The sequence below is a fragment of the Microcaecilia unicolor genome, chromosome 2, assembly GCF_901765095.1.
Source record: "Microcaecilia unicolor chromosome 2, aMicUni1.1, whole genome shotgun sequence".
Classification (NCBI taxonomy): domain Eukaryota; kingdom Metazoa; phylum Chordata; class Amphibia; order Gymnophiona; family Siphonopidae; genus Microcaecilia; species Microcaecilia unicolor.
In genome coordinates this window covers 474,758,694-474,782,439 of record NC_044032.1, presented here as the reverse complement: position 1 = coordinate 474,782,439, position 23,746 = coordinate 474,758,694, and the positions used below count along the sequence as shown (strand labels likewise).

Below are 23,746 nucleotides of genomic sequence, written 5' to 3'. Positions count from 1 at the left end.
CACCAACGCCATCCATTTGGTCAAGGCCTGAAGCAGATCATACAGATCAGCCACGTAAGACAATCCTGCCTCCAAAGGGGGTGAAACGGACTGGTACTCCAGCTCCATAAGCTGCTGCGATCATGACAGGGATGCCCGAGCAATGTAGGACGCATAGATCACAGTCTGTAGGCCACGAGCGGCCACCTGAAAGGCAAGCTTCAAGGCCACTTCGATCTTGCAATCGTGCACATCTTTCAGAGCCGTACCACCCTCCACCGGATAGCGGTCTTCTTTGCGACGGCTGTAATCACAGCATCGACCATGGGTTGGCCAAACCGCTCCAGAACCACCAAAAGAATGGGGTAAAGGTGTGACATGGCCCTGGTCCCTGTCAGGCTGGAGTCCAGGGATTCCCAGTGCACCTGAATCAACTCATCCATGGCCTCATTGACATGAAATGACTTTGGAGGCCTCTTGGTCCCAAACATAGTGGAGGGAGTCACACTACGGTCCTGACCTCCAGGGGGAGTAATGTGAAGTACCTCAAGTGCCTGAGTGATCCAAGAAGAAAGTTCCTCCTTGGCAAACAACCTGGCAGCAGAGGGGTCATCCACATCAGCCCCAGAGCACTCCTGATACGCCAGATGCACGGGTTCCTTCCCAATAGACAAGACCGCCTCCGACAGCAGAGGAGAGGAAAATAATGCCACTTCCTGTTCCTAAAAAACCTCCAGTTTGCACTCCTTTGCCTCTGGCTCAACAGCTGACCCCATCCTCTCCCCCCCCCCTCGAGGCAAAAATCAGCCTGCTGCCCCTTAAGAAGAAACACCTGGTGTATTAAAAGCACAAACTCAGGCGAAAAGGGAAGCGATGTAAAACTGAACCGAAAAAGGAAGGCATCAGTAACCTGCAGAGAGGAAACAACCACAACATCCAAATGGCCACGGGTGGCATTTTTCATCAGTTGAAAGACACTGTATAAACTAGGGCTCATGCAGACTGTTTAAAAGACTGTTCTGTTGGATACCCTGAAACAGTGACATGCAAAACACGGCCCATGTAGGGACCCAGGGAACTATAAAAGATAAGTGATTTTTTGGAACAATGTTTTTTTTTTTTTTTTTACTATATGGTGAAATGCTGCACGTTTGGGATATAAAAAGTCAAAAAACAATGTGCAATGATTGAAATTGGTGGACTTTTTAGAAAACCTATGTGCCTGTGATAATCATGTGAAGAAATATAAGCACATTAAAAAATTTCTATTACAATATATTGAAAGTCATTATGTGATTTATAAGAAACAACATTTTTGCTCTGCAGCATTTACATTATGAGACTGCTCAGAATAAGCCATTCTGTATCACAAGGCAACTTATACACTGAACATGAGGAAACCCCCGGATGGCAGTACCGAGGTCCCACTCTTTCACGAGTACCATGGGAACTTGTATGGCAGTCTCAGAAAAAAAAATTCCATAGACCGCTGAAACCTGCAGCCAACTGTTCCACACAAACCAGCTCTGGTAGATTTTTTTTTTTTTTTTGTAAGCCCTGTCCTCTGAGGAAAAAAAAAACAACCCAAAACTGCCAATATGAAAAGCACTGCACCAAAACAGATCCGAAATAGTCCTCGACCAGGGACTCCTACCCAAAGGGTGAGCTGCCCTGCTGCTGTTCTCCAGCCCCCATAGCAGTAGCTACAGAGATCCCACTCTCTAACTATAATGCAAGGCCGAACTCACCATAGGCAACACAGTCATTTGGTGACAGCTGTTTCCCAAGAAAAACCCCTTAGGCAGCTCAGTCATCCCAGCCCAGGGAGGAATGGGGTAACAGGCATGAAAGAGCTGTTGCTGAACTATCTTGTGACTCGGACAGCAGGAAGGCGGCAGTCTAGCATGCAACAGATCCAGGAGCTGGACGAAACCCAACAGGATGGCACATTCGTGTCATAACAGACTGTGCCAGCTCGCTACCACTTTTTTTTTTTAAATGCAAAACAGTGCTCCGTCTCACTCACGCCATAGAGGAAAACTCTGGAATTCGTTGCCAGAGAATGTGGTAAAGGCGGGTTAGCTTAGCGGAGTTTAAAAAAGGTTTGGACGGCGTCCTCAAGGAAAAGTCCATAGACTGTTATTAAATGGGCTTGGGGCAAATCCACTATATCTGGGATAAGCAGAATAAAATGTTTTGTACATTTTTGGGATCTTGCCGGGTATTTGTGACCTGGATTGGCCACTGTTGGAAACAGGATGCTGGGCTCCATGGACCTTTGGTCTTTCCCAGTATGGCAATACTTATGTACTTTTGTAAAACCCTTTTGCAGATGCGCCCCACAGGAAAGAACCTGGAGCTGCATGGGGAAACTTAGCACCCAAGAGAAAGGTGGGGAAAATCAGGTCGTCCTGTCATACCTGGCTCACATGCTAGCAAAATGGCTGCCGACGCTCTGCTAGTACCAAGTGACGCGCATCCTGCACGTAAGAATACTAGCAAGGTCTGTACCAGTGCTGCCACAGGATACTGCTGGAAGCCTGCATATCCCATTGGGGAATAGAACCGTCGCTGCACCTCCCACGAACGGACGAAAACTGCGTCATGGAACACAACAAAGGCAATAAATGAAGACTCACCCAGGGTGCAGTGTGAGGAGCCCCGTTTGTGTCCCATTGCAGCAGGAGGTAAAATGCCATCCTCTCTCATTAAAGCCCTGATACTGGAGGTACCAGCATCTCTCCTGCAGCCAAATTAGAAGGCCTTTTTTTTTTTTTTTTTTAATGCTGAATGTCCATAGCATGGAGGAAGGAGAAAGGCAGGAGAGGACAGTAGGGTGGGGGAGGGACCTGGACTGAACAGGTGTATCCTCTAGACGAAGCACCGCTCAGCTGCACGCCCCATAGCTCAATGAAGCTGGGAAACCTAGAATAGGAGCTGATAGCAGATGAGGCCAGGAGCTTCAGAGAGACCGGCCATCCGCCTGCTGGAGATGGAGAATACTGACTGGCCAAGGAGCTTGCCATCCCATAAGGCACAGTGCACTGCAGTGCTCTCAATCTTCACCTGCTGGCAGATGAATCCAGAGACGTGTGGGTTGTGTTCATCTGCTGCCAATGCTAAGGAACCAGTCATATTCTCTATTTCTGCAGGTAATTAGTTAACAAGCCAATCAGCACCAATAGTTGCCACTTAAGCAATTATCAGAACTAATTGGCATTAGAATTTACGCACTACTTGCTAAGCGTATTTAGAAAGGCGGTCCGTGTAAATTCTTAATGCATGTTGTCAAAAAGAGGGCAAGTCCATGGGTGTGGAATGGGCAGACTGTGGGCGTTACTAAAATCTATGAGTATTGATTTAGAATACATTCGCTCTGCGCCTAATTTAGGTGTCAGCAGTTACACCAAGTTTTATTTGGAGTAAACGGATACGACTAAATCTAGTCACCAGGACAGCCGCTTGGAGTATTCTATACACTGCATGGAAATTTAAAGCTATTTTATAACATATGCCTAAACTAAGGCATACTTCATAGAATGCACCTAAGCATTTTTTTTTCCCTGTGTGGGTTTTTTTGGACATGATATCCTTGAGATTTTTGTAACCCAGACTCCAGCTCCCAATCCCACAAATCTTTGAACAGCACGGGTAGACAAACCATTCAGGCAATCGGGCAGTGCCTGAGGGCCCAGAACAGTTGGGGGGCCCAATACCTCCTTCCCACATGATCAACACCTCTCTCTCCTCCATCCCCGTGTCTGGCACGTCCCCTTCTCTCTCACTCCCTGCCCTGCTTCAGCATTTCCACTGTCTCTGACATCCCCCCCCCCCCCCCATCCGTTTACTTCAAAAGTTCCTTTCTCCGTACCAGGTTCTGGCACAGGCTGTCTGCACCTGACCAGAACCTTCTCTCTGCTGCAGCGCGCCCTTGCTGAAGCAGGAAGTTACATTGGAAAGGGCCATGGAAGAGAAGGTTCCAGTCAGCGGCAGATAGCCGGGACTCTGTATGGAGAAAGGAACTTTTGAGGTAAATGGGGGGGGGGGGGGGGGAATGAGATGAACCTGGGAACAGAAGAGAGGGAGAGAGAAATTTTGAACCTGGGGAAGGGAAGGAGGTAGAGATATTGGACCCAGAGGGAGGGAGATATGTTGGATCGGGGGGGGGGGGGGTGGAGAGCTTGGGACAGGGGGAGCCCATGACCGTTATTGCCCAGGAGCCCAGATCCCTGTCAGTCTGTCCCTATTAAACAGGCTGCATGATGAACTGAGAAAGGGAAATTGGAGGAGATGCAGGCAATAACTGACAAAACACAAAGACAGAGAGAGATGGCCTTGCACATTTCAATGACAGGTGTGCCCAATGACATCAGCTCATACTCTGTGCTATTGACAGGAAATGGGTGTGCTGTGCTGACCTCAGTCTACCTGCTACTAGAGACAGGGCAAAAGCTGAGGAACATGATTTTCAAGTGAATTCACAGTGAAATATTTTTGGGACCTTGAGGTTAGTTTCGATCCTGTTAAATTATATTCTAGAAAAATTTGCAGACAAGGGTATTCCTAATGGCTGTGTGATATTATTAGGATTTATTTGATGGGCTAATTGATCCCTGAACAGAAAAAAAGCCCCATCAAGATCGGTATTTTGTCGGGCAAGTGATCTATTGCTGAATTTCCTTAACATTAAATTTTGCACATATACAAATTTGGAGTGTAATAACTGTCCGATTGTGGTCAGCTGTTTTGCTTGGACAGGCCTGTTCGGGGTACTGATGCAATGGCTAAGGTAATAAATTAATTCTTTGTTCGTCTTTAGCTATAGCATTTTCCTTTCATCACATCCAGTGTTTTTTTGTTTGTTTGTTTTTTAATTAATTCTTTCATAATGGATCGAGATTTGGGGCCTTTGTATTGTGATATATCTTCTGATATAAAAAATCATAAACCAAGAAGCAGATCATTCAATAAATCCATTTCCCAGTCTCTACGTTGTGAAAAGGCAGACATCACACACGGAAACAGAATACAGCTCTGGGATTCCGAGCAGAAAGACGGGCTATGAATTTCTTACCAGGTCAGAAACGAGTGCCGACATTTCCTTTGTTTTTCCTTTGAATGCTGCAGGGATTATTCAGGGCAGGCTCCAAGCGTTCCTTTTTGTAAGCAGACTCCGAAAAGGAAGAATAAGACGAAAGAAAAATAGTGACTGATTCCTGAGCTTCTCAGAGACAGAGAGAAAAAAAAGTCCTTCCTTTCCCCTATGCCGGGGCTGATCTTGGGCTCTGCCTCCTAAGAATTCCAGTCGTAGCGAAGAAGGCAGCTGAAGCTTCTTTGTTTCAAAAGCCTTTCTGCTCTCTGCAGCCCTGCAAACGCTGGGAGAAAACAGATGCAGAAAACCTCCTTGTACAGAGCATGCGCAAAGCGCCTCAACTGAGGCCGGCCTGAAAGCCATATAGTGCATGCTGGGAATATCCCTCCTCCTTAAGGTGGATCTGTACAGACGCCTTCTTAAAGAACTGGCTTGACGGCGAGCTGATCGAATCACTAGGATGATAACAATCTGCCATACCGACATCATGTAGAAAACTGTAATTTAGTTATCAGCATGTTCCAAACCATGTATTTCTTTATGCAGACCCAAATAAATATATACTATTTAAACTCAGTATAGCTACATTGTTTCTTCACTGATCTGATGAAGCCAGGATAATGCTTTTCACATGTTTGTCCAATAAAAAAGAATCACCTGCAGCTTGTTTGTTGACTAACATGTTAACCATAATTATTATTTTTTATTATTTTAACTTGAAATTATACAAATCAATACAAAAACGTAGGAATATAACAGCTGCAAAAACCAAGCTACTATGGTTAGTCATAGCCATAATTAAGAAACCTTTGATGAAAGAAGTGTCCAAAGTCAGGGCCGCCAAGACTGAGCTGGGCCCAGGGCAGGGCTGCTGCCACAACTGAGGTACCTTGAGGCTGGCGTGGATACTGAGGCCCTGCCAGCGGAAGAATCCAGCGCTGCTCTTCACTCCATTTCTGCCGTGCCCCTGCGGCTGCTTTTTTCTCTCGTTGTGCATGCTCGGTTTCAAAACCGAGCATGCACCTGAGGGGAAAAAGCAGCCGCTCGGCACGGCGGTAAAAGCGAGCAAAGAGCAGCTCTGGAGGGGGGCCCGGCGCCTGAGTTTTCTCTCTCCTGCTCCTGTCGGGACCCAATCACTCGGGACACATCAGGACCAGGAAGGAGAGAAACCCCAGGGCCAGGCCCCCCTTGGAGGCCAGGCCCAGGGAATTTTGCCCCCCTGCCACCCCTCAACGGCTCTGTCCAAAGTAGTCCATTTTTTAATTCTAGTTGGTAAGCCGCATTGATGAAATTGAAGAGTTTGTTCATATTTTTTATACAAGAGTCCAGTTCCACCAAATATAGATGCTGAGTTGAGTATTATCTTTCCAGTGAGAAATGATCAGTTTCAAAGCTATGGTGATTACGAAGTCAAAAAAGTAATTTGTCTTCATCGGAAAGTGTAAAGGGAATGGATATAGATTTCCATATTACATATTTGAGTAATAATGGCGACTGAAACTGAAAGATATCTTGTCATTTGGACCAAACATCTTGCCAAAAAATTAAAATATTAGGACAGTCATAAAGTAGATGCATCAGAGTTCTTTTCTGCAATTTACACGACCAACATAAGTCTGAGTTTGATGGATCAATTGCTTTACATTTACGAGGGGTCCATAAAGCTCTATCACACATTAAAAAAAAAACCATTAGATTAAGTAATAGCAGCTGATAGAGATGCTCTAGGACCCTTACACCATATCTGAGACCATTGAGCATCTGATATTTATTTATTTATTTATTATCTCATTTGTACCCCACAGTTTCCCAACAATGTCAGGCTCAATGTGGCTTACAATGCACCACAGAGGCAGGCGCCAATGTAGTAAAATGAATACAGCAAACCTACAAGAGATAATGGGGAAGAATAGGAATGGATAGAGATAGAGGGCAAACTGTGAGGGAAGGGGGAAGGGGGAGATGTCCAAATGTCCTTAGGTTGGTGTGTTTCCAGCAGTGGAGTCACTGGGAGAGCTCGCAGGGAAGGCACTTCTGAATAACATGGTCTTTAGTGATTTCCGGAAAGTTAGATGATCTGCTGTGGTTTTGATGGACCTCGGCAGAGAGTTCCAAAACTGAGTCCCAATGAAAGAGAAGGAGGTAGCGTACACAGTCTTGTACTTGACTCCATTGCAGCTCGGATAGTGAAGGGTAAGATACGAGCGGGAGAGCCGGGACACATTTTGGAGCGGTAGGGAGATGAGATCTATCATATAGCCAGGTACATCACCGTAAAGGATTTGGTGGACTAGAGAGCAAAGCTTAAAGGTGATGCGTTCTGTGACAGGGAGCCAATGTAACTTCTTTTGAAGGGGCGTGGCAGACTCAAACTTGGACTTACCACAACCCAATCTTGCCGCTGTGTTTTGGGCAGTCTGCAGCTTTTTAAGCAGTTGCAGTTTACATCCAGCATACACCCTGTTACAGTAATCCAGGTGGCATAACTATTACTTCAATAGCAACATACTTCAATTTCTCTTACTACCTCAGAATGTTTTATGTAGAGAAATGTGGCCCAGACGCACAAAAATTAGCAAGATATCAACTTGCATTTTTTACTGGCTGTACACATTATATACAAAAATGCTGGCTGTACACATTATATGCAGGTACTTTCTCTGTCCCTAGAGAGCTCACAATCTCAGTTTTTGTACCTGGGGCAATGGAGGGTTAAGTGACTTGCCCAAGGTCACAGGGAACTGTAGTGGGAATTGAACCTAGGTCACCAGGATCAAGGTCCACTGCACTAACCATTAGGCTATTCCGCCCCTATCTTGCTGCCATGTTGTGCCCATTTGTGTCTGGTCCAACATAATCTTCTGTGTCCCTATGCCCGCCCCCCAACATATCTCCTTCTCCCGCCTGTTTTGTCAGGCCAGCATCTCTACCCTTTCTTCCCTCCTTCTGTCCCCCTCCCCAGGGGCCCAGCAAGTGTTTCTGTTTCTTTGTTTACTCCTGTTCCATCTCCCCTTTGGAGGTCCAGCACCTGTCCCTCTTCCTTCTTTCCCCACCATCCTGGCATCTTTTCCTCCACTCCACTCACTTCACCATCCTGGCATTGTTTTTAAATCTCCCCTCCCCTCCCCCATTATCCTAGCAGCTCTCTCTCTCCTCTCCCCCAACATCCTGGAATCCCTTTCTCCCTACCACCACCACTGCCATCCTGACATTCTTTCCTCTCATCTCCCTATTACACACTCTCCCTTTATTTTCCTGCTCCCCAGTGGCCCGGCTGGCATCTCCAACTTTCTTGGCTCCCATGGTTTGTTTAACTTACATAAGGCCGCCACTGGTAGCACTGAACAGATGCTGCTTCTGGCCAGTGCAGGGCCTTTCTTTTGCCAATCCTGCATCCAGAAACTTGCAATAGTATCAGAGGAGGCGGAAGCAGCAAAAGAAAGACCTCGCATTGGCTGGAAGTAGCATCTGTTCAGCACTATGGGCAGCAAACTCAAGTAGTTCAATGGACTACAAGAGCCAGGAAAGTGGGAGATGCCAGGCCAGGCTGTGGGAGTAGGGACAGGAAAGGGAGAGAGATTGGCAATGAGTGAGATTACTATAGTTATGCATGTGAGCTGGAGAAATGCATGTGAATTGGCATATCTGGTGTGTTCTAATGAAGCATTTTTAAGCATGTTTCATATAAGCAATAGCTGTTAGGGAGAATTCACCCATCTGTTTGTCTGCCTGCTATCTATTTGTTTGCACATGCTCTGACGAAAGAGATGTGTTATCACTTAGGCTAATCTACTACTACTACTACTTGACATTTCTATAGCGCTACTAGGGTTACGCAGCGCTGTACAATTTAATAAAAAGGGCAGTCCTTGCTCAAAGGAGCTTACAATCTAAAGGATGAAATGACCTTTTTATGTATTTATATTTGAATTAACAAAAAGTTAAAACAAGGAGCATCTATGAACAGAAAATTCACTCCCAAAAAACAAAAAAAAAAGATAAATCTAAATAAACTCAACAATAGCAAAATATAAGAAATAAGTTAGAGGTCAATAGTCCACAAATAATGATATTTTATGCTGGGCCATTTTGAAATAAGGGAATGGGGCTTGATATACTGCCTTTCTGTAACTACATTCAAAGTGGTTTAGATAGTATATACAGGTACTTATTTGTACCTGGGGCAATGGAGGATTAAGTGATTTCCCAGAGTTGCAAGGAGCTGCAGTGGGAATTGAACCCAGTTCCTCAGGAACAGAGTCTGCTGCATCTAACCACTAGGCTACTCCCCTACTCCTCCTCCTCCACTAAACTGGTTGCTGAAAATGTGGGTTTTGACCAGTGGTGTGCTGGTAAATGTTTAACAACAGGCTCTCTCCCCGGTCCACCACTGTGCCCCCCCCCCTGTTCACCTCTGCGCCCCTCCCCATCCACCTCTGCACCCCTCGTCCACCTCTGCGCCCCCCCCCCCCCCAAATTGCAGAGCTGGTTATAGCCGGGGAGAGAGCCTGGGGGGGGGGCAATCTGTTTAATGTGGGATAAAATGCCATAAATAAGTAAATAAAAATAAACTTTTAATGTTGAGCACCTGATTCTCAAAGTGGACATATTCCAAACACTATAATGAAAATAAAATGATTTTTTTCTACCTTTGTTGACTGGTGACTTTGTTTTTCTGATCATGCCGGCCCAGTATCCGATTCTGTTGCTATCTGTCCTCTTAACTCCGTTTCCAGGGCTTCCTTTCCATTTATTTCTTTACTTTCCACCTTTCTTCTTCATTTCTTGCCCTACATCTGTAAGTAAAAGCTGGGTCCTCCGCAGACTTGACTGTCCAGTCCAGTGGATCCAGCTTCAGCCTATTTTCTCCATCCATGTGCAGTTATTCTCCTCTCTTCCTTCTTCTCATCTCATTCCTCACTCTTCCCTCTCTTCCATCCATGTCAGCATTTCTTCTCTCTGCCTTCCCTCTCCTCCATCCATGTCCAGCAACCCTCCTCTCCCCCCTGCCCTGCCCTCCACGCACCCATGTCCAGCAGCAACCCTCCTCTCCCTGCTCTCCATGCACCCATGTCCAGCAACCCTCCTCTCCCTTCCATCCTCCCATGTCCAGCAACCCTCCTCTCCCCTCCATCCACCCATGTCCAGCAACCCTCCTCTCTCCTCCATCCACCCATGTCCAGCAACCCTCCTCTCCCCCTGCCATCCATCCACTCATGTCCAGCAACCCTCCTCTCCCCCTACCCTGCATCCACCCATGTCCAGCAACCCTCCTCTCCTCTCCCCTGCCCTCCATCCACCATGTCCAGCAACCCTTCTCTCCTCCCTGCCCTCCATGCTCCATCCACCCATGTCCAGCAACCCTCCTCTCCCCCCTCCACTGCATCCACCCATGTCCAGCAACCCTCCTCTCCCCCTGCCCTGCATCCACCCATGTCCAGCAACCCTCCTCTCCTCTCCTATGCCCTCCATCCACCCATGCCAGCAACCCTCCTCTCCCCTGCCCTTCATCCACCATGTCCAGCAACCCTCCTCTCCTCCCTGCCCTCCATGCTCCATCCACCCATGTCCAGCGACCCTCCTCTCCCCCCTCCACTGCATCCACCCATGTCCAGCAACCCTCCTCTCCCCTCCATCTACCCATGTCCAGCAACCCTCCCCTGCCCTCCATCCACCCATGTCCAGCAACCCTCCTCTCCCCTTGCCATCCCCTCCATGATCCACCCATGTCCAGCAACCCTCGTCTCCCCCCTGCCCTCCTCTCCTCCATCTGCCTTCTTCCAGCCCCCACCCCCCCACCCCCGCTGCCCCGGTCGTCCATCATCCGTCTTCCCTCTGCTCCCCGACAGACCTGGTTTCCTTCCTGCGCCGCTGCTTGCCTTTAAAAATTTTATTTTCCTTCGAGGCGCGCCGGCGTTGAAGCGAAGGCAGCAGGCTTAGCTCGGTTTCAGCCTTCCGTTCCCTTCCCTCGCATCATGGCTCCGCCCTCTTCTGACGTATTTCCTGTTTGCGCGAGGGTGGAGCCATGATGCGAGGGAAGAGAACGGAAGGCTGAAACCGAGCTAAGCCTGCTGCCTTCGCTTCAACGCCGGCGCGCCTCGAAGGAAAATAAAATTTTTAAAGGCAAGCAGCGGCGCAGGAAGGAAACCAGGTCTGTCGGGGAGCAGAGGAAGACAGATGATGGACGACCGGGGCAGCGGGGGAGCAGAGGCGAGCCGGCTCGCACTGGCCAACAACCGGCTCGCAAGATGCCAGTAAATTTAACAAGCGGCTCTTGCGAGCCGGTGTGAGCCGGCTCCAGCACACCACTGGTTTTGACATAGAATTTCCACAAATTAGAATTAGGAAAAGAAAAGAATGGTCGATGAGCCAGACTAATCAAATATATCAGAGGTAAATGAAAGTGATGGTGAAGAATGGTTCAAAAAATGTCTTTTCCGTTTTGATTGTGTTATTGAAAATGAAATGGTGCAATATAAAGCGTGTGTGAAACTTCATGAAACATTTAGCTTCCTTTATCTCCTCTTATCTGATGAAGAAATAGAAGAAAAGGCTGAAACCTTTTGCTATAAATACAGTATTGATGTTTCCGCTTCAGCATTGGTTGAAGAAATAACACACTTGAAAGCAATTCACATAGCCAATTTCAGAAATGACCAAATGGAGCTGCTTGAACTATTGAGCAAGTTAAAGTGTTTCCAAATGTCTGTGTTGCTTTACGCATATTTTGTTCTCTACCAGTGACTGTGGCTGAAGCCGAATGATCATTCAGACCTTTTAGAAAAATAAAAAGCATGCTTTGATCAACAATGGGCAGCAGAGACTCAGAGTTTAGGACTGCTTGCCTTTGAGGCTGAATTAGGAAGATGCATCAACTCTGACACAGCCATAGAAACATTTGCTCGCAATATGCACTGGCCTCCTTCACGCCTGTATATTAAACAACTATAGATTGTTTTTACACATAGCCTAATTTAGGCATTATATTTGCAAACAATGCTTTCAGTTTCAGTTTATCCACAAAAGACATGCATACAAAAACTGAAATGGAGACCCCCCCCCCCCTCCACCCAAGAAAACCAGATCCTATAAGCAAGGCAATACTGGTAAAAGAGAAATAAAAAAAAGTATTATTTTCCTGTACTTTACAAAATAGAAAATTTGAAAAAAAAAAAAATGTATGTTTCACAAAGCAGAAACATCCAAATTTGGTATGACTGGGATCTGAATAAAAGGTGGCTGTTGTTAACTTAACGTGTTTGAAAGTGGTATATTTTTAACTAGAGAGTGAGTTAATGCTGAAATTTGGAGTAAGTGTGTGGTTCATTATTTTGGTTTTCCCTGTGTAAAGTGTGAAAGGTTTGGCAAGTCCTCTGACTGAGTTTTAAATCCACTGTGGGTGTCTGCTTTGATAAAACCCCTTTTAATTGAGAGAAAGGGTTAGCTGCTGAGTATCAAATTTAACACAGACTATAATCATACCGTGCAACACTTTACATATTATATCTAACCAATAAGAATGTTTTCACCCAATGTCCTACTTATAAAAGTGTAACTGTTGTCCCATTAATGTTGTAAACCACACTGAACCCTAAACAGGGGATTTTAGCATTATATAAGACCTAAATTGAATTGAATTGAATTATGCGCTGCTTGTTAATTAAAAAAAAAAAACTATGCTCTTCTATAGTATAGGGAAAGTTTCCAGTGTTAGGAAACCAGCAGTAAGTGTTCATAATTAAACTTTTATTTCCTTATTTAGGGTTTCTTTTACAAAGCCACACTAGTGATTCTGGCACAGCAAATGAGAAGAAGCCCATGGGAATTGAATGTACTTCCTCTCATGTGCAGCACGGGAATCGCTAGCACAGCTTTGTAAAAGAAACCCTTAGTAAAGCCCAGTATTCATAGGTCATATATAGGATATACTGCGGAGAGTTTTGCCTCATTTTATTTATTTAAAGATCAGCAATTCTTTCTACACAGAGAAGACTTTAAGGGCCCCTCCGCAAGCAAGTCCAAAGCCAGGAGTCAAGAGAGGAATAACAGCTAATTGATTCTGCAGTACTGCACAGTCACAGACATACAATTCAACCATACTTACCAGGCTGGAATGTGCTCAGGTTGCGACATGAGTTCTGGAAAGGAATAAAATATAAAGGATCAATTCTTATTTAGGGGTGGGGTATTAATTCCAAAAAAGGTAAAGAAATAACACTGAATTATTAAAAAAAGGGGAACTTATCTGATAAGCAGAGTTGATCTGTGATGATATTCTTGTTTTAACATATGTATTAGTAGAATTACACTGTGGAAAAAAAACTGTAAGAGTTCATCTGAATTCACAAGCTTAGAAAATTCAATTTCTGGTCAAATGACAATTCTGGCAAAACACACAGTGGATCCAAAAAAGTCCTCTAAATGACAATTCTTACATTTTTTAGAAAGCTAAAAACAGTTTTTTTTTTTTTTACAAAGCCATGCTAGCAGCTGCTGCTACAGTAATGCCGTCACAGCTCATTCATTTTGAATGGGCTGTGTTGGCATTGCTGCGCGGCTTTCTGAAAGGGAAGTTTAGTTTGTCTCAAAGTACATCCAAATTTGGAACAAAATAAAATTTGTTACAATCAACTGATTCCAGACTCCACTTTCTGAAAAATTTTGTAATTTAGAAACATATTCCTTCATTTGGCTTTGAGTCAGATGAACATGATTAGTTTGTATAACCTTGACCCAGGCCAGAGCTTGGCTACAGGCACTCCTCACTACTACTAACTCCTGGTGCGGTGAGGCTGAGTCTCTTCTCAAATAAGGTTACAACTGTGTTTAATTGGTTCACTGATATTTTGAAGAACCGTAGTTACTGTGTCCGTCAAAATAAAGAACTTACTAGATGCTGGTCACCAGGATGCGGAGTCCCTCAGGCAGGGGCGTATCTGCGTGGGGCCACAGGGGCCTGGGCCCCCGCAGATTTTGCCCCGGACCCCCCTACCACCGTTAACCCTCCCTCCCTCGCCTACCGCCGTCACCTACCCCGAGGTCCGCTTCCTCCACAACGTGCTGCGACGTCAGACTCCATTCAACTGGAACTAAAGATGCATGCAGCTTTCACAGCGCGCTGCACGACGAGGATGAAAAAGTTAAAGATCGCGGCTGGGCTGGCGGGGGGTTGGGGTCCCCCGCCAGCTGAAGCAATATTTTAAAAAGCCGGAGGAAGCGGACCTCGGGGTAGGTGACGGCGGTAGGCGGGGGAGGGAGGGAGTGTTAACGGCGGTAGGGGGGGGTTGACGGCGGGGGGGGGGGTTGACGGCGGTAGGGGGGCTATAATGTGCCCCCTCACTCTAGCCCCTGCCCCCCCTACCGCCGAACCTCAGATACGCCCCTGCCCTCAGGGTTCAACCTTATCTCCAGTATTCAACTTTTTTATGTCATCCTTAGGACAACTTAGATTAAATACCAGAGCGATGTTATTATCCTATGCAGATGATATTCTGTTTCTTTTGCCAGTTCCTTTAAAAATCTCTGAATTGTCTGATATCATTGCTCTGGGGATATCCAAAGTCTAGGAATGAGCTTCTTTGAACAAGTTAAAACTAAATAGTAATAAGACTGAAATATCATGGTTTAAGAGACCAGAGGTAGTTATACCTTCCACTATTAGATTGGGTGACCACCTAAACTTCCGGAAAAAAACTAAAAACTAACCTGCTTAAAAAGGCATACCCTACCAATCCAACATAAATGCCAGATCTCTGCAACACAACAAAACTAAAGTACGTAATGGACATAACACAACTCTTCCGTTGTACGATTCCCTAATGTGGCTGTGCTACATGAACGTTATCTTGCCATAACATCACTTTGTATTTGTTTACACCGGAGTCTCCAAACGCCTCTCCGGTACTATGTAATCCACATTGAGCCTACAAATAGGTGGGAAAATGTGGGATACAAATGTAATAAATAAATAAGATTGTGACTATTGAAACAATGTTGGGTATTGGGAGTGATACTGGATTCTTCATTGTCCTATTGTTCTCAGATTAACCGTTTATGGAAGAAAACTTTCTTTAAACTGAGGCAATTGAGGCTAATACAGGCATTGTTTATTAAGGAGACATTTGCTCTTTTGGTTCAGATGATGATATTGCCCCATCTTGATTATTGTAATGTTTCTGATGCGCTTTGAGATTTACATTACAACCAAAGCTTTTACTACACTTAGAATATGTGAATGGTTTCACTCTATTGTAGATTTTCTTGTGTATTTTGTAAGTTTTGAATTTGTAAGTTTTCTGTTTGAAAATAGGCCAAACAATAAAACGTCCAAATTACAAAATGTTTTTCCAAACAGCATATTCAAAAAGAAAAGATAGCATTTTTTTGGTAGAAAATTCTTTTCCTGTTCTGATTTTGGACGTTTTACAAAAAAAACGTCCAAATTCAGACTTAGATGTCATATCCACAAATGCCCCTTGTGCATTTGACTTGCCCAAAGTCACAAGATGCAGCAGTGGGAAATGAACCCATGTTGCCAAGAACAAAACCCACTGCACTAACCATTAAGCCACTCCTCCTCTGTTTTGGATGTTTTGCATTTGGATGTTTTTTGTTCGAAAATGGATAAAAAAAAATGTCCAAATCACAAAACGTACAAATCACAAGACGTCCATAGTATTTTCGAACACAAAAGATAGACATCTATCTTTTTTGAAAATGACCTTTTTTCCTGTTCAGAATTTGGACGTTTTTGTAAAACTTTCAAATTCTGATTTAGATGTTCTATTGAAAATGCCCCTCCATGTCTAATTGGGTCATTCTTATTTGTACATCCTGTTGAATCCTTATTATTTTTATTTTTTTTATTTATTAGGATTTATTTACCATCTTTTTGAAGGAATTCACTCAAGGCAGTATACAGTAAGAATAAATCAAAACATAAGCAATAGACAATTACAGCAGAAAATATATTCAAATTACAATACAAAGTAGACGTGGAGGGGCATAATCGAATGAGGCACCCAAGTTTCCATGAGGGTGTCCTCATAGGACGTCCCCGTGAAGGGGCAGGGAAACTCGTATTATCAAAACAAGATGGGCGTCCATCTTTCGTTTCAATAATACGGTCGGGGACGCCCAAATCACAGCATTTAGGTCTACCTTAGAGATGGTCGTCCACGATTTTTGGCAATAATGGAAACCGAGGACGCCCATCTCAGAAACGACCAAATCCAAGCCATTTGTTCGTGGGAAGAGCTAGCATTCGTAGTGCACTGGTCCCCTGACATGCCAGGACAGCAACCGGGCACCCTAGGGGGCACTGCAGTGGACTTCAGAAATTGTTCCCAGGTGCATAGCTCCCTTACCTTGTGTGCTGAGCCCCCAAAACCCACTCCCCACAACTGTACAACACTACCATAGCCCTAAGGGGTGAAGGGGGCACCTAGATGTGGGTACAGTGAGTTTGTGGTGGGTTTTGACAGGCTCACATTTACCACCACAAGTGTAAAAGGCAGGGGGGGATGGGCCTGGGTCAGCCTGCCTGAAGTGCACTTCAGTACCCACTAAAACTGCTCCAGGGACCTGTGTATGACATTTGAGGCTGGCATACAGGCTGGCAAAAAATATTTTTAAAGTTTTTTTTTTAGGGTGGGAGGGGGTTAGTGACCACTGGGGGAGTAAGGGGAGGTCATCCCCGATTCCCTCCGGTGTTCATCTGGTCAGTTCAGGCACCTTTTTGAGGCTTGGTCGCAAGAAAAAATGGAGCAAATAAAGTCAGCCAAATGTTCGTCAGGGACGCCCTTCTTTTTTCCATTATTGGCTGAGGACGCCTATGTGTTAAGCACGCCCCAGTCCCGCCTTCGCTACGCTTCCAACACGCCCCCGGGAACTTTGGTCATCCCTGCGATGGAAAACAGTGGGGATGCCCAAAATCGGCTTTCGATTATGCCGATTTGGGTGACCCTGGGAGAAGGACGCCCATCTTCCGATTTGTGTCGAACGATGGGCGTCCTCTTTCGAAAATAAGCCTGATAATATACTACTTATAATGTCAACTCAATATGTAAGAAAACATTAGGGGAAATAGTGATTAATAAGAAGAATGTTGACATTACAACACAGAACAGAAGATGAATGAGACTCAGAAGTGGGGGTTGGGGAAAAAGAACAGAAGATGAATGGGATTTAGGTAGGGTGAGGAGAATGGAGGGAAACAGAATAGGATGTGACTCGGATGGGGGGAAGGGAGGGTTATAGGGCAGAAGATGGATAGGACTCGGGGGGTAGGGGATGTAGGGAACACCACAGATGATTTATAGGACTCAGGGGAGAGGGTGTAGGGAACACAGCAGAAGATGGATGGGACTCAGGGTTAGGGGTTTAGTTAACAAAGCAGAAGATAGGTGGGACTCATGGGTTGGGGGTGTAGAGAACTAAGCAGAAGATAGATGGGACTCAGGGTAGGGGTACGGAGAATGGGAGTGGGAGAATGTTGAGGGGGGTAGAGCATGGAATTATGGATAAGAAATATGGAGAGGGAATTTTGAGGGGATAGTGAGCACCTGGCAGTTGGTAGGTATGAATGGGGTGTGTGTTGATGGGTTAAGAAAATGAGTGAGGGTGTGAAATGGGGGTAAGAGAGAGGAGATGAAATGTGGGGAAAACTTGAGACAATGTGAATGACCTGGTGAGGATGAAAAGCATTGAAAAAGGATGGGGTACTGGGGAGGGGTATGAGAGGAAGGGGATAGGTCTCTGAAGGGGTTGAGTGAGGGAGGAAATGAGATTATAATAATGGTGAAAGAGTCGAGGCACTAGGAGATGAGTAGAGAATAAGAGAAGAATGGCCTAGAGGAAAGGGAAGAGAGAAGATGCAAGAATAGAGTTGGACTTGTAAAGGAAAGACAGACAATGGAGGGTATGTGAGGGCTGAGATGGTGAGTATAGAGGGTGGAAATGGAGGACTACACAGTGGGTGAAAAATGGGGGGGAGGGGATTGGGGAAGGCAAGAAACAGAGGGGGCAATGGGAGTACTAGAAAGAGCATTAGAGGGAGATGGGAAAAGCTGGTAGGTAGATGAAAGAAGAAAAGGAGGAGACTAAGAATTGGGTTAGAGAAAGGAAGAATTAGGGTCAATATCAAACGAGTGGATGTAAACACAGAGAAGAGAAAAGTGGGAAAAATATAAAAAGAAAGATCAATGGCAGACAGATGTATAGATGGAAAAGAAGAAGACAAGAGGAGAGAGAAAACACAGAAAAGCAAACTTGGAAAACAGTTTGGGAGAAGACTGATCAAGGAAAGTGGAAAAGAGACTGGGACCAGCCCAATCAGAAAAAAAAAGCCCAAGCAATAAAGATAGAAATAAAAATATTATTTAATTCTTTTTTGAAATTGGGATGTTTCTGCTTTGTGAAACATACATTTTTTTCTATTTTCAAATTTTCTATTTTGTAAAGTACAGGAAAATAATACTTTTTTGTTTCTCTTTTACCAGTATTGCCTCGCTTATAGGATCTGGTTTTCTTGGGCGGAGGGGTGGGGGGGGGGTCTCCATTTCAGTTTTTGTATGCATGTCTTTTGTGGTGTATCAGATGAGAATCTGTCCATGTTCTGCATCTGCAACTGAGGTGAAGGATTCTGCTAGCATGTAGTATCTGTATAAGAATCTGTAATAGTCACGCTTGTTCTAATTTCATAGCAGTAAGTCTATTGGTGCTCTAGGCAGTGGCGTACCAAGGGGGGGGCGGTGGGGGCGGTCCGCCCCGGGTGCACGCCGCTGGGGAGGTGCCATGGCGCGCGCCTGTCAGCTGAGTTTGCTGACTTTGCTAACTTCGCTGCAGCTCCCTCTGCCCCGGAACAGGTTACTTCCTGTTCCGGCCGGGGCAGAGGGAGCTGCAGCGAAGTCAGTGAACTTAGCTGACAGGCGCGCGCCGCGGCACCCATCCCCAGTGGCGTGCACCCGGGGGGGGTGTCATGCCGTCTAGGATCGCCACTGGCTCTATTCATAACACAATCTTTTCATAGGTAGGTTAGAGCTGTTATTGTTTGGTAAGTTTGCTATAGGTTTTGAACATGTCTTTGCAGGGTTTTGTGTTATTGGTCTCTACATCCTGTAGAGTCACCATACAAACAAAATCCCATCTAATTCAATCAAAGTGTCTGGCAGTTGAAGGAGTGTGTGCTGCTCCTGAGATGATAATCACAATTTTAATATTTTTTTGTATGTCGTGTTGTAAGAGGGATAGCTCCATTGTTAGGGAACATAGAGTTTGTGATACAGAACTGGAGGTGTAGGATTTATTTTGAGATTCTGTCCAATCCTGTCGAGAATCCAGCCTTCACATCACCAGAAGAATTTATTGAATGATGTTATCAATTATAATGGCGGTTTTATCTGGCAGCTAAAACTAACTGGAGGGGAAAGGTTTCTTTATGCACAGAAGGCCATGGTGTCATATTTTGCTAATTAAGAGGCTCTTTTACTAAGGTGCACCGAAAAATGGGCTGCGCTAGTGTAGGTGCATGTTTTGGGCAAGCACAGATCCATTTTTCAGCGTGCCTGTAAAAAAGGCCTTTTTTAATATTTTTGCCGAAAATGGACGTGCGGCAAAATAAAAATTGGTGTGCGTCCATTTGGGGTCTGAGACCTTTTGCCAGCCATTGACTTAGTGGTAAGGTCTCACGTGGTAACCATGCAGTAATCATCTACACGCGTAGAATGACAATTACTGCCCGGTTTCTGTCATGTGCCAGGAAACAACAATGATTTTCTGGTACGCATAGCAGACGTACATAAAAAATGAAATTACCGCAAGGGTCACGTGGTAGCCAGGCGGTAACTCCAAATTCACACACATTGGGCACGCGTAGGCACCTATGAGGCTTAGTAAAATGGCCCCTTAAGGGTGTTGGGGAGAGGGGTGTGTAATGTACTGGGCATAATATGCTGAAATGTCCCCCTCCATACCTAGCTTGCTCTTCTGTATCCACCCCAAATATTTTGTCTGGAGACACCACTGCCATTTGCATCAAATGATCTGGATACAAATGGAGTTGAAGTAGTGCATATGGAGTTTGGTAAAGACTACAGCATTGACAAAGATATTGCTCATAGTAAGGGAGAAGAAAGGTTACTGAATGCCAAATAACCAACTTTAATACATGGCTCAAAACCTGATGCAAAAAAAGCAGCTTTAGATATCCTGAAGAATGAAGCTATACATGAAACAATAATAGGTTAGGCTGCAGTGAAAGCTTCCATCTCTTTACATGGTAAAAGAATCCTAAGGGAAAAATTCAGATCTTCAACTGCGTCAGAAATATAAGTGTATGACGCAGGGGTGTAGCCAGACAACAAATTTTGGGCGGGCCTAGGCAAGAAGTGGGTGGGCACCAAGTGTTCTCCCCTCTCCCAACCACCACCAAAAAAAATATTTCAGCTGGCGGGAAAGTGCTTCTTTCCACCTTGGCAGTATGCAGCAGGCTTGCGCTGAAAACTGAGCATGTGCAGGTGCCAGTATCGTGGAGAGTAGTGTTTTTGTTACCATCAGGGGGAAGTCTTCAGCCTGGTATGGTGACAAAGAAGGCAGGTTCTGAACAAGGGGAATTCAAATGTATGTGCACTACCCAAGTGCTAAAAAATATTTTTAATTTGCCGCACGCTAACTGATTAGCAGAGGAGTAGCCTGTGAGCCCTTACTGCCTACAAAATAGGTAGCTTTATGGACCCATGCAATAATGGCAACATTAGTGATTGTTTTCATTGGCAAAAAACCTCCCAAAAAGGCTTGTGGATTTAATTAAATAGCACATTCAGCAAAATTATCAGCTTTAAATACTTAGCTGCATAGTCTCTTTCTTCCAATTGAACTAAAAACCAGACCGTGACCGACAATGACTGGCATTTCGTTAGGCTCAGTCAGGGTCAGTCGGTCATATAAGTACATAAGTACATGCCATACTGGGAAAGACCAAAGGTCCATCGAGCCCAGCATCCTGTTTCCAACAGTGGCCAATCCAGGTCACAAATACCCGGCAAGATCCCAAAAATGTACAAAACATTTTATACTGCTTATCCCAGAAATAGTGGATTTTCCCCAAGTCCATTTAATAACGGTCTATGAACTTTTCCTTTAGGAAGCCGTCCAAACCTTGTTTAAACTCCGCTAAGCTAACCGCCTTTACCACATTCTCTGGCAACGAATTCCAGAGTTTAATTACATGTTGAGTGAAGAAAAATTTTCTCCGATTCGTTTTAAATTTACTACATTGTAGCTTCATTACATGCCCCCTAGTACTAGTATTTTTGGAAAACGTGAACAGATGCTTCACATCTACCCGTTCAACTCCACTCATTTTATAGACCTCTATCATATCTCCCCTCAGCTGCCTTTTCTCCAAGCTGAAGAGCCCTAGCCGCTTTAGTCTTTCCTCATATGGAAGTCGTCCTATCCCCTTTATTATTTTCGTTGCCCTTCTCTGCAGCATTTCTAATTCCACTATATCTTTTTTGAGATGCGGTGACCAGAATTGAACACAATATTCGAGGTGCGGTTGCACCATGGAGCGATACAAAGGCATTATAACATCCTCATTTTTGTTTTCCATTCCTTTCCTAATAATACCTAACATTCTATTTGCTTTCTTAGCTGCAGCAGCAGCACACTGAGCAGAAGGTTACAACGTATCATCACCTACCCTTTCTTGGTCCGTGACTCCTAACGTGGAACCTTGCATGACTTAGCTATAATTCAGGTTCCTCTTTCTCACATGCATCACTTTGCACTTGCTCACATTAAACATCATCTGCCATTTAGACGCCCAGTCTCCCAGTCTCGTAAGTTCCTCTTCTAATTTTTCACAATCCTCCCGTGATTTAACGACTTTGAATAACTTTGTGTCATCAGCAAATTTAATTACCTCACTAGTTACTCCCATCTCTAGATCATTTATAAATATGTTAAAAAGCAGCGGTCCCAGCACAGAGCCCTTGGGAACCCCACTAATCACCCTACTCCATTGAAAATTCAGACCATTTAACCCTACTCTCTGTTTTCTATCTTTTAACCAGTTTTTAATCCACAATAGAACACTAACTCCTATCCCATGACTCTCCAATTTCCTCTGGAGTCTTTCATGAGGTACTTTGTCAAACGCCTTCTGAAAATCCAGATACACAATATCAACTGGCTCCCCTTTATCTACATGTTTGTTCACCCCTTCAAAGAAATGTAGTAGATTGGTGAGGCAAGATTTCCCTTCACTAAATCCATGTTGACTTTGCCTCATTAATCCATGCTTTTGAATATGCTCTGTAATTTTGTTCTTAATAATAGTCTGTACCATTTTGCCCAGCACCAACGTCAGACTCAATGGTCTATAATTTCCCGGATCTCCTCTGGAACCTTTTTTAAAAAATCGGCGTTACATTGGCCACCCTCCAATCTTGCGGTACCACGCTCGATTTTAAGGATAAATTACATATTTCTAACAATAGCTCCGCAAGCTCATTTTTCAGTTCTATCAGTATTCTGGGATGAATACCATCCGGTCCAGGAGATTTGCTACTCTTCAGTTTGTAGAACTGCCCCATTACATCCTCCAGGTTTACAGAGAATTCATTAAGTTTCTCCGACTCGTCAGCTTCGAATACCATTGGACCGGTATCCCACCCAAATCTTCCTTGGTGAAGACCGAAGCAAAGAATTCATTTAACCTCTCCACTATGGCTTTGTCTTCCCTGATCGTCCCTTTTACTCCTTCGTCATCTAGCAGTCCAACTGATTGTTTTGCCAGCTTCCTGCTTTTAATATACCTAAAAAAAAATTTACTATGTGTTTTTGCCTCCAACGCAATCTTTTTTTTTTTTCGAAGTCCCTCTTAGCTTTCCTTATCAGCGCTTTGCACTTGACTTGACATTCCTTATGCCGTTTCTTATTATTTTCAGTTGGTTCCTTCTTCCATTTTCTGAAGGATTTTCTTTTAGCTCTAATAGCTTCCTTCACCTCACTATTTAACCACGTCAAAAATGTAAACTCCGTTCAGCACTGACAGAACTTCAGAGACATTGTGCTAAATTTGCTATTTAATTAAATCCACAAGTCTATTTGGGAGGCTTTTTGCCAATGATGATTAAGCCCTGCTCAACCAGCTGATAGCTGGGAGCTTCTTGAGTCTTTTTTCTCCCTTTATACTATTTTCATTGCTTATTTGCTATTATATAAGGAATCTTTATTTGTGTATTCATATTGTTGGACACTTTAGATCTTTTTCCCTAATAATGTTTGTAGTTTAACATTAGTGCATGGCTATTGTCAAAAATAGAAAATTGCCATTTTACTGCAGCGCTAAAAATGGCCTTAGTGCATGGGAAAGACCCGTGTAAGAGCACGGGTCTTGCCCAGAGAGGATCAGGACATCCTCATTCCCCAGATAATTGTATCCTTTGTCTTCTCTGACAGCAACAGCATGCTAACGTACCAAAATCTCTCTAAGAAATGCACATTCCTAGGGCTTTCTTCAACCAGCTCATATATTATTTCAGACCTATAATGATGGCCTGGAACGGAGGACTCTGGGTCTAAGTTATAGCCTCATTTCTCTTTGAAGTAGTCAGAAAGACACACTTTCTCTCTAACCAGCTGGTGAATACTTTCATCTGTGTATCTTTT

General features: G+C 44.5%; 1 protein-coding gene, 2 long non-coding RNA genes and 1 gene segment (V, D, J or C); 2 read left to right on the top strand and 2 right to left on the bottom strand.

Moving 5' to 3' along the window:
* LOC115461300 (gastrula zinc finger protein XlCGF26.1-like) overlaps nt 1-5,427 on the bottom strand; it is a 35,365-nt gene extending 29,938 nt beyond the window's left edge. The window contains exon 1 of the mRNA XM_030191026.1: nt 5,054-5,427. Within this exon, the coding sequence (XP_030046886.1) occupies nt 5,054-5,077 (24 nt within the window). The 5' untranslated portion in view covers nt 5,078-5,427. The remainder of the gene's footprint in view (nt 1-5,053) is intronic.
* The window catches only part of LOC115461302, a 1,201,995-nt gene that overhangs the window by 502,999 nt on the left and 675,250 nt on the right, over nt 1-23,746 (bottom strand).
* The window catches only part of LOC115461316, a 444,252-nt gene that overhangs the window by 261,518 nt on the left and 158,988 nt on the right, over nt 1-23,746 (top strand). The gene's annotated exons all lie outside the window — the stretch shown is intronic.
* Nucleotides 1-23,746, top strand: part of LOC115461318 — a 282,251-nt gene that overhangs the window by 159,226 nt on the left and 99,279 nt on the right. The window lies entirely within an intron of this gene.